The 10,285-nt window shown below is 39.3% G+C and overlaps 3 protein-coding genes across 6 annotated transcripts in view; all 3 read right to left on the reverse strand.

Annotated features, from left to right (window-relative positions):
* Window positions 1-619: 619 nt before the first annotated feature.
* On the reverse strand, window positions 620-4,031 carry LOC104808815 (protein YIPF1 homolog). Its single transcript, XM_010534662.2, has 6 exons — window positions 3,711-4,031; window positions 2,980-3,022; window positions 2,813-2,893; window positions 2,442-2,607; window positions 1,461-1,734; window positions 620-1,122 (listed from the first exon to the last, which is right to left on the reverse strand). Exons 1-6 carry the CDS (start codon window positions 3,762-3,764, stop codon window positions 931-933), a joined length of 810 nt encoding a protein of 269 aa, XP_010532964.1. The 5' UTR covers window positions 3,765-4,031; the 3' UTR covers window positions 620-930.
* A 510-nt stretch (window positions 4,032-4,541) lies between these two features.
* Window positions 4,542-8,405, reverse strand: LOC104808899 (eukaryotic translation initiation factor 6-2). 4 transcript variants are annotated; one of them, XM_010534914.1, is made up of 9 exons: window positions 8,257-8,405; window positions 7,453-7,505; window positions 6,788-6,828; window positions 6,576-6,672; window positions 6,401-6,486; window positions 6,257-6,301; window positions 5,709-5,839; window positions 5,211-5,321; window positions 4,542-5,102 (listed from the first exon to the last, which is right to left on the reverse strand). In XM_010534914.1, the coding sequence occupies exons 3-9, from the start codon at window positions 6,795-6,797 to the stop codon at window positions 4,845-4,847; spliced, it is 738 nt and encodes a 245-aa protein (XP_010533216.1). In that variant the 5' UTR covers window positions 6,798-6,828; window positions 7,453-7,505; window positions 8,257-8,405; the 3' UTR covers window positions 4,542-4,844. The 4 variants fall into 4 exon arrangements, with proteins under 4 accessions (XP_010533216.1, XP_010533143.1, XP_010533070.1 ...); XM_010534841.1 differs by having other exon boundaries at window positions 7,453-7,622; XM_010534768.1 differs by lacking the exon at window positions 7,453-7,505.
* Window positions 8,406-9,215: 810 nt separating this feature from the next.
* The window catches only part of LOC104809143 (protein DA1-related 2), a 4,716-nt gene continuing 3,646 nt past the window's right edge, over window positions 9,216-10,285 (reverse strand). The window contains exons 10-13 of the mRNA XM_010535059.1: window positions 10,236-10,256; window positions 10,049-10,164; window positions 9,879-9,937; window positions 9,216-9,804 (exon numbers count right to left, since the gene is read on the reverse strand). Coding sequence (XP_010533361.1) covers window positions 9,485-9,804; window positions 9,879-9,937; window positions 10,049-10,164; window positions 10,236-10,256 — 516 coding nt within the window. The 3' untranslated portion in view covers window positions 9,216-9,484. The remainder of the gene's footprint in view (window positions 9,805-9,878; window positions 9,938-10,048; window positions 10,165-10,235; window positions 10,257-10,285) is intronic.

Below are 10,285 nucleotides of genomic sequence, written 5' to 3' on the forward strand. Positions count from 1 at the left end.
TCCTTTTTTTTTTCTTTTCTTCACATTTTAATTTCTAATTTAGTGCACGAAACTTTAAATCCTAAATCTTTAATCATAATCTCTGAACCCTCAATTCTAAACCTGTTCTAAATTTGAAACCATAGATCATAAACTATAAATTTTAGGGTTTAGAATTAAAGGTCTTGAGTTTTAGAATTGACTTATGAATTAGAAGTTTAGAGTTTAAAATTTAGATGTTAAGAATTCAAAATCTAGAATTAAAAAAAATTAGAGTAGGGTTTAAAAAAAATTAGAGTAGATATTTTGAGAAAAAGAAAGATATAGCATTGCTTTATCGACAATTAACCGTTGCGAGACTTTTTTTTTTTCTTCATTTTGTTGTCCGTGTAAAAAGCTCAATAACCATGCGACAGATAGGATTCTTCACTCTTTACATTGTCGGAAAGGGCTTGCTCTTTGTACCGTGGGATAATGTCAAGAGATTTTAATCATTTTATGCCTACAAATGTTACAGTTAACCTTTAGATTTTATTCCGTACAGTTACGATCAATTTGCATGAAATGTTTTTCTCATGTATATTATATAATATATGTCACAAAGTATTTCCGAAATGAGTGGAAACGAAAATCCATTCGGTGGACCCCAAATAAACTTGGGACTAAGATGATGTTGATGTATATGTCACAGTATTTACCACAGGAAAAAAACCAAAGGGGGACAGAAAATACAAGATTGGAAAGGCAAGCACAATCAGTTGAAGAAAAAATCACACCACAAATCCTACACAACTCAACTCACTGAAACACAAACCCAGTGATTCAATTCAACCATGAAACTACCAACCCAGATAACATCTTTGATACTCTCGAGAAGTGAGTAACAGAGCAAAATTCAAAAGGGCTATAGATAAACATTTTGTGTCAGGTGGTGTGGAATATGGGGGGAAATTATGGAAAGAACCAGACCTTGATGAAGATGGAAATGGCCATTTGTAGAGCAAATGCTGCCGCCATTACCACCGTTAGATCGTTTCCCTCGAGGTATGACCGTAGATTCAGGGAGACGAAGCACGATGAAGCGCTACCGGCCAGGAGTGTAATGACCCATCTGAGAAACTCCACCGGGATAAGCAGTGGAAACTGAAAACAAAAGAAAAATATAAATATTGTCTGTGTTACTCGTTAATCCGCACGGGTGTATACCGAAATAGAAATCCAAGCATGGCATTGAAGCTTTGTCAAATCTAAGATTGAGAGCAAAATATAAGTTCAAGTAGTCATAACTGATAGTTTGGTACGCTGATTCAAACTGTCTGATCCAGAACATAACCGTGAGAAATCCATCGTACAAATCATTTTAATGGTTATTGATGATATTTAATCGATTTCGCTAACAGAAAAAGAGAATGATGACAATGCAACAAGGAAAGCGTGACACATCAAGAGGCAAAAAAAATGAAGTAAAAACAGATACTTACAGACGTCGGAATGAAAATGAAGAGAGAGTATCCCCACAGGCACCAGAATCTCAGAAGATCAGACTTGGACCCCATATAATGCAGCGCGAAATAAAATGCCAGAGGAACTATTATCACGTAGCCATAGATTGACGAAGCTGCCAAATTTACATAATTCACATCGAAGGTCCAAGGAACAGTGCTGTCGGTCCGTTTGTTCATGAGATATGTGGCACAGTTTCCAAGAGAAGCAAGCACAAACACTAGCGTGGTAGAGATCCAGACAAGTCCATATCTAACCAGAGAAATTACGTAAGTTAGATGCATTATAATCCCAAAACGGGATGGCAGCCCATAAAACCATGTTTTTGCTAGCCATTGGTCGATGGCATGTAACATCTACTTGCACTTGATGAAAGAAGCAAAGTAGTTAGATATCTCCTATTCTCGGAGTCCTAAAAGGGGCCTACTCAAGAAGATAACATTTAACACCAAAAAATGACCGCCAAATTCAACATATCACCCTCAAAGCAGTTGAACTACATCCAAATCACATAAATTCAATTATGTATAAGCAGCACACACACTTGCTAGTGATTAATAGCTTAGCCACGAATAGCCAAGGCCAAGCAATAAGCAGCATGCAACATGAAGAGACAAATAAAAGGATAACCCACAAGAATCTCCCATAGAGACATTCATCACACTCTCTCTTTATCTACCTCCAATAATTCTCGTCCCACTTTTCAACTTATGAACCTGGTACTCAAATGTTGCTATTGGAAGAACCAGTTACAATAGAGTCCAACGAACCTTGTCTTCTAACATTTTAACTCAATTATAATGCAATCCCATATTTCACTTCCCTGGCCCAACCAAACTGGTCTTTAGGCAGGGATATAACTATAACACTTAAAATGTGCTAGAAAAACATTGGTCGAGCACCCAATTAGCACAGGGCAATCTCCTTAAAGGTGTGTAGAAACATATTGAAGCACTTACAGATCTGGGTTTGCATCAATCTTGCTGAAAAAGTCTCCACTTGTGGGATAGAATGAACTCATCAATCTGTTCAAGACAACATCTGTGTCCACATTGAAATATTGGACATATGATGAGACACTAAATACCCCATTCCAGTTGTTTGCTGGCTGCTGTTCAAATCCCTCTACAAGGATAAATACAACATATCACAACTTATGATCGGAAAAGACACCATGGAAAAGTTGAAAGGATGGTCAATATGTTCGTGACAAAATAAATCAGGTCAATAACATACAAGCATTTCTTGGCTCATCTTGTAGTTCTTTAAAGTTTAAATGGGATGAACATATTGGTGCAAATAATCCTAGCAAAGTCAAAAGGGACTATACCTGTTGGAGTCTCAAGAGTCTGATAGCCCCTTGCATTGCTTCCATTATTTGGTGGGAATATTTGCATGTTTGCATCAGGGCCTGAAACAGAGTTCACAAACAACACTTACGGCTTTTATTACCAAAACAATCAATTGCTTGGTAACTCTCATAGAAATATCACATACCCTGACGTAAGGCTGTGGTTTGCTTGTCATCACCGATCACGGCCTAACCACAAAAGAAATAGAGATCTTATATCATAACTAATAATATGTGATATTCGGAGGCAGCAACATAATACATTCAGGCGTGTGTATTAGTGAATCCATCCGAAAATCAAGCCACCACGAATCCATATGAAACTGGAATCCCATTATCACAAACCCAACACGAAACTCAAGAATTCTTCACAGAGTGGCCAAAACTTAAGCTGAAGCCAAAACCCAAGAATCCTTCGACAAGATAGAAAGCCCCTAAATGGGGACTAAACAAACAAGAGACGCCCAGATAAGCTGGAAAGAGAAACCAATTCAAGCAGTATTCCATTTCGCCCAAAAGGGAGGAGGGACTATGAGGACTGGTCTCAAGTTGTCTACAAGAATGAGAGTTTTGAATTCAAATCAGCAATGTATCACATACGAAAACACAACAAGAGCAACATGCAAGAAAAACTTCTGAACTTTCGAGTTTCAACGTTTCTAAAAGTATACATCCTAATCCTAACACCAAAACATAACACAGAAATAGACATAAAAGACCTATAATTTCCTTCGCAAGCACGAGAATCGAAGAAAACAAAAGATAATTCCAGAAAGCATGATCGTCTCGAGAACATACGAAAAGAACGCTAATAAGTCGAACTGAGGAACTATTTCCATGATACAATCGCATGTAAGCAGATGAATCGGAGACTCACAGGAACTGAACCAAGCAAATGGCTCGTCGGCAGATTAGCGAACGACTCATCCATGGAGACAGATGAAAGACCTGGAAAGAGAGATCAAACCGCGGCTGCGATCGAATTGAGGTTCTTATCACCTTCAAAAATCGATGAGATCCGAAGATAGATTTCTCCTCTCTGATTTTTAGGGTTCTGCACCAAGTGCAGGAACTGAGAGACTGATTTATTGGCCCCTTTCTTCTCCTCCGCCGTCGTGGAAGTAAACGTTTAAGAGACGCCGACGCCGAAAGGTACGAACGAGCGAGAAATGGCAGAGAGAGAGAGAGAGCGAGAGAGGAGGAGAGTAGATACACGCGCGAGTGCGACACGCGCCTTTCACTTTAAACACGTGGCGTGGCACACGTGACTGGGCCTAACAATTCACATGTCCTCCGTGGCCTCACGAATGTCACAAACAGATCAAATGGGCCTCCACAAAAATTTCAAGTTGGGCCCCAGCCTAGCATGGAGACCGTCTTCAACTCTTCATTACCTTATGCTTCACCTTCACCAACTGCAACTGAGGGTATCAATTTTGTCACGAAATCCAATTTATCCACCATTAGATTCGAGTTAAAATTTCTAGATTTGAAAAAAAAAAATCGGGCTTTTGGACCGGCTCAGATATCATTTTTTTTTTAAAAAAAAGGTCATGAAAAAAATAATTCAAATCGAAAAAAAACTCTAATCTAATGGGTCGGTCCGATCTGAACATGAGTCTTATAAGGCCAAACTTTGGGTTCGGTTTTATAGGCCCAAAAAAAATTCGATCGATGAATAAAAAAAATCCTCGGATTGAATGCAGGCTCGGGCAAGATGGGTCGGTCCATCCCTTCCATTATGATTATACACAACCTCGTAACTCCCTGTATCTTTCTCTATTACATATTTGCACTTTGTTTTATACCTCTGTCTGTTGATATATATATATAGCCTACTTCCAGTTCAAAATATTTTCATCAACCCACAAAAAAAAAAACAGAGCAAATTCTTGCACTATAAAAAGCAGAAAGGCCAAAGCGGTCTGGAAACTCTTTGATACAAGGCACTTTGAGTGTGTAACCGTGTGCACCCGCAGACCAGAGAGAGAAATGGACGAGAAAGTAAAACTCACACGTAGGTGTCGATCAGAGATTTCCTCATCTCGTCGACGATAGAGCTGGGCTGAGCCTCCCTCAGCTTGAAGATGCTGTCAATGACGGAGAGCTCTGTGGCCGTCGTGTCTGACCCGCAAAAGGCGGTCCAGTCGTTCACCGTCATTCCCGCCGCTATCACTTCGCTACCACGGTTGATGGTTCCTGCCACCAGGGGGACCTGGAGAAGAGTCGACAGCTCGTCCAAGTCTTCCACCGAGGTGTGAGGATGAACCTGTGCTTTCAACATTCGTCGTTACATTCCATAAACCGAGATTCAACAAGGCATATTTCGTTGGTTTCAAGCTCAAGAACAACATAGTAATAGAATGTATTCTCTTACCAATCCGCCTCTATTGGAGAAGGCACAGTAACTACCGACAAGAATATTGCCCGCGATTGTCTGCCGGAAAACTTCCACTCCAAGAACATCGGCTATTATCTCTTCAGTTTCCTGTCAAAATGGTACAGAGCAATGCAAGAGCCAGACATCAAAACATATAGTTCATCCAGTGTTGCAAAACTCCTGTGGTATCCATTGAGAAGAATACAGTAAAAAAAGCTAGTGTGTAGAACAGTGAAACAATCCCAACAGCAAGTAGCAAGAGCACAAGAACATATGACGGTTTTGGGTCAAGGATAAGTGGCAAAACGTTGACAGTGTCTTCCTGAGAAGTGAGGACTTTCAGACAACAATCCACTTAACCGGTTCTTGAGGAATCTTAACAAACATCATTTGAGAATACAGCAGATAGAACACCCGAATGATTGAATGAGAAAATTACTTGGGATATATAAAACTTTATTGTCACTCGAATGATTGAATGAGAAAGTAGTTTACCCTGTCAAGATCAGTGTGAGCAAGTGCGACATGATCGTTGCAGGCTATGCAATTTCCAAGAGCTGACAGACGTTCCTCGATTCGCTGGACTACCACTTGATCGGGCAGACTGTTCCGTAAGTGTTGAAGCTCTGTAGAGTTACAAGTAAAAAAAACAGATCATTGGCAGATTGTAACTCGTACAAACCTCTAAAATACCTATTACAAGATTCTTCAAATGGGGGACAAGAGGAGGAAGACTCAATTACGATGCAAAGTAACAGATTCCTTAACCAAAATCAATGATCAAAGAAAAGAACCATCTTCGGAATTTCCACTCAAAACCTGAATATGAGGCATCATATGTCAGAAGCAACATGCGAACTTAACTTCAAATTTTCAATAAACAGGGAGAGGATACAGATACTTCCTCAATCACAAAAGAGATATTCAGCAAGCACTGTTGTTCTTAAAAATTCAATTGTGCCACCCTAGTCAAAGAATTGATTGTATAGCAGATTCCTCCTTTCCTTTGTGAAAACAGTCTAATTTGGAAGTTGTTATATTACCTTGGTCGGTAGTGGTATGAGGCACGAGAAGTCCATTTTTATTTCCTAAAAAAGAGAAGATGATCAAGTTGAGTTCAATAAGCGAGTGAATCACTTTCAGAATATTACAAGATGATATTACAAGGTATCATAAAGGAAATGCACCAGCACATAGACGCCCAATAATTCGTGTGCCTCCAATTGAGGTCTTAACAACCGGGATAACATCTGCTAATTCCGTTTCGAAAGCACTGCAAAGCAAGAGAAGAAACCACGACCCACTTAGAAGTGACATCAAAGCAAAGCTGAAACAAACATGACTTCAGAAAAGGATACATACCTGTAGAAGTTTTCCGAGCCTCCAATTGCAACCAAGCAATAAGAATTGGTGAGTTTTGAAAAGACACCAACTTCACAGTTGTTTTCAAACTGAAGACCTGCACATGATCAGACCCAGTAAACCCTTTTGGCAAAACACAAAAATGCAACACCAAAGAAAGAACGAGATAACAGTACAAGCAAGTCTCTACAGAAGCAACGTTGGGAACTTACGAGTCGCCATGATGAAAGTAACCCGGAAATGCACTAAAGGCCTGCATATAAGACGCATCAAACTCATAAGACGATTAAAAAAGGAGAAATTGCATGGTCACCGTATATATGTATATGTACAGGGGGAAACATACACACAAAGAAGCATATATGTGAATACAGACATATATTCAAAGCATACCAATACTCTGGAATTGAGATATCTGTCTCTATTGAAATTCTTAAACACTAATCGGATTAACCCATAATAAAATTAGATACGTAAATGAAACCACTGACAGAGTAGCTAACCCCTAAAGATCAAAACAAAAATCCAAGAGGTGGGACCATGGAAACCCTAATTTCCCAAAAGGAGAGATTATGAAGAAGACTTACTATCTATCGGGTACCCAAGATTTTCGGGCTACCCGAACCCGAATCTGAGTATCTTGGGTATCATGAGACATTACCCGATCTCAGACTCGTTTGGTCAGGTACCCGAACCCACAGTGACAACACAAAATTAGTTTTGAAACACAATTCTGGAAAACAAATCTGAGAAAAAAAAATCATACTTCTGAGACAAATGACAAATCTGGAAGAAAATACAAAGTTTCAAAATACAATTAGAAATAGCAAAATAACATTTCACATCAAAACAGATTCCAGAAAACCACAAGAGAAACCTGTTTTCACGATTGTTTGTCTCATTGCTAACTCCGCTAAGCAAGTCATAATGCTGTCAGCAATTGTGGCATAGCATCATCACCAAATCGATAAACAGCGTTCGGTATTGCACTTAGCATGCAGAGGCAAACTTCAACACTTGGAAAAAAATATTGAGACAAGAAACAATCTGCAGCAAAGAACTTTCAATTCAAAGCTTTCATCAACTCCATCCCAAAATGTAAGACGCAAATATGCAGCAAGCTTTGAGGTGACAAAGACCAAAGCAATTATGAATATACTTAATCCATTAACAGAAACACGCCACAAATTTGATAGAGCAGTTGACAAATTTATCTAATGACACACATTTAACAGAATTAATACGACTCAAAGAGTCAATTCAAATATCATCTTGAAGAAGCAACGAGCACTTGAACTACGTTTTTAGGGAAAATATAAACAATTTGTAGCTGGCTGCCCACAATTAAAAGGACAAGCGGTAAGAAATTTCAATTTTCAGCTCAGTAACCAATTTCCCAGAAAAAAGATACGCAGAAATAAGCTCAACACTAATTTCAAGCTAACACAGAACAAGTAATGATACCGCCATAGACCCACCCTAGAATCTCGAGAGCAGATCAATATTGAAGTGAAGGTCGACCCTAAACCTTAAATTCGAAAAACCATCTCGAACTTCCAACCAAATACAAGAAAAGAAAAACCCAGATGAAAAACGTATGAACAGAGACACACACACAGAGAGAGAAAGAGGACAATCCTAGAACCTAAAAACGAACCAAGAGACAGAGATAGAGTGGGACCAGCGATGCGAGGGACCGACAGACGGAGAGGACCGAAGTGAGGCGGCGAGAACCGAGGCGCGAAGACTCGACGATAAACCAAAAGATCGACTACAATTGCGAGACGCTGAAGCGGCGCCGGCGAGTGTAGGCAGAGAAATGATGCTGGAGGGGACACCAGCGAGAAGTGAGAAAACGAGAATATAAATCCTAGGTTAGTTGCAATTTCTTAAAAATACAGGGGTAAAATCGTAAATCACTGCAGCGCAGACCCGTCAAAATTATGGTATTCGGATTGATATTTTCAATGAATTCGTATTCAAATTCAAGTGTTATAAGTATTCGAATATTGGTGGTTTAAAAACTAAACAGAACATTTTAAAAATAGAGAAATGATAAACCCACAATGAAATGATAAAAAAATAATAAAATATAATTATTTTTAATAAATTTATTATTATGTTAAATTTTAAATGAGTTTTATTATTATCAAAACCCAACCATATTAATTAGTGCCAAAAACCGCTCTCAAGAGAGTTTTTCCGATATTTTTCTAAGATGCAAATCATCATATTCTAGGTTTCCCTTCACAAATTATCAATTAGTAGCGTCTACATATACAAAAGTGAAAAAAAAAATTAACAAAACCATTTATGCAGTTTAAAAAAAAAACCAGTTTTATACGTGAAAGTAAGATGCGATGGACCAAATTTGGGTAGTTTAGCCGATAAAACATAGATACAAAGCGTATGTTTTGTTGCGAATTTGAACCTCAACTTTAGAAAATGAATGTATAATCCAAATCACATGGCGGGTTCTCGATCCCGAGATTAGTTTGGATCTTGATTCATGATATTCGGTTATCCAAAAAATATGAATTAAGATGATATGAAGTAAAAACCAGTTACCACCCATAGATAACGATGGATCAATGTAACATTCAAGAACTAACCAACCATCTCAGAAGCATTCAACGAGGAGGCGGTGGAAAAAATAGCTTTAGGACAATGGTGTCAACACATGGTTCGTGTCTGTGTTCCAAATCTGAATACTATGATGAATTGAAATCGCAAAACTCAAACCCTCTCCCAAAAAAAAAATCGAAGAGGGCAAGGCCGATGTGAGTTTTTGGATCAAAAAAAAGTTAAGGAACGTATGCTATGATGATCCAATACAACATAAAAACGACGCAACTCGAGAGACTAATTAAAGGACTGTGAACTTAGGAGGGAATACGTGGAAGCTGCTGTCACAAAGGGAAGGTTCCGGTGAGACGGATATGATCGAGGGTACAACGCAACCCGTACTTACATACGGCAGCCTTAGCCGCTCTGAAGCCTCCTCCATACGCAGGGGACGCATCGTGAGCTATCTGATGCTTAAAGAACTCCCCCAGCTTTTTCTCCACGTTGGATTTTCCGCCTTTCTTATACGACGATGACCGTGATGATGATGATGTGGATGGCAAGTTCCTTGAAGAAGGGTCTGAGAGAACTTCAGACTCAAGCCACATGTAAGAGAGAACCTGGCAAATACCTTCCTCTACCTCGGGATTAAGGTTCCGGTACCCTGTTTGCCAAGTAATCAAGATTTCGGAAATCATCTCAAGGAAGATAATACCGAAGATTAACTTAACTCGTTACCTTTCAGACGTAGCCAACCGTGCATCAATTCATGGGCGAGTATAGCACCTGTTAGTAACCTTTATCCACCAAAGAATATTTTTTTAAAACGAGAACAAGAGATCATTAGTTCATCTAATTAGTCCGATGTTTTTTGTGGCTGTCCCGACGAAGTTTATGATGAAAACTACCTCGGGAGGCCGTAAAGAACGAGAATCGCAGTGACTTCACACTTGCGTGTAAGCTTGTGAGGCTGAGTTCTTGTCCCGACAAGACGGTGGCCGCCAAGTCTTGGCCTTCTAAGAACCTGAGATTTTGTTACAGGAATTGTCAGTATAAGCATGTGTGGTTGGTTCTGATAGAGTTTGATTCACTTACACTTGTCACTGTTTGCTCTTCCTAAAGGCACTGACCCCGAGTCTCGGGCA

This window comes from Tarenaya hassleriana, unplaced genomic scaffold (assembly GCF_000463585.1).
Source record: "Tarenaya hassleriana unplaced genomic scaffold, ASM46358v1 Cleome1, whole genome shotgun sequence".
NCBI lineage: Eukaryota > Viridiplantae > Streptophyta > Magnoliopsida > Brassicales > Cleomaceae > Tarenaya > Tarenaya hassleriana.

Coding starts and splice junctions, on each gene's coding strand:
- LOC104808815 (XM_010534662.2), bottom strand. CDS start 3,764: ATGGATGAGTCGTTCGCTAATCTGCCGACGAGCCATTTGCTTGGTTCA. Junction 2,608..2,812: donor GACTCTTGAGACTCCAACAG/GTATAGTCCCTT, acceptor TTATCCTTGTAG/AGGGATTTGAACAGCAGCCA. Junction 1,123..1,460: donor TCATTTTCATTCCGACGTCT/GTAAGTATCTGT, acceptor TTTTGTTTTCAG/TTTCCACTGCTTATCCCGGT.
- LOC104808899 (XM_010534768.1), bottom strand. Junction 6,302..6,400: donor TATTGGGCGTCTATGTGCTG/GTGCATTTCCTT, acceptor TCTCTTTTTTAG/GAAATAAAAATGGACTTCTC. Junction 5,322..5,708: donor CTCACACTGATCTTGACAGG/GTAAACTACTTT, acceptor CCATTTTGACAG/GAAACTGAAGAGATAATAGC.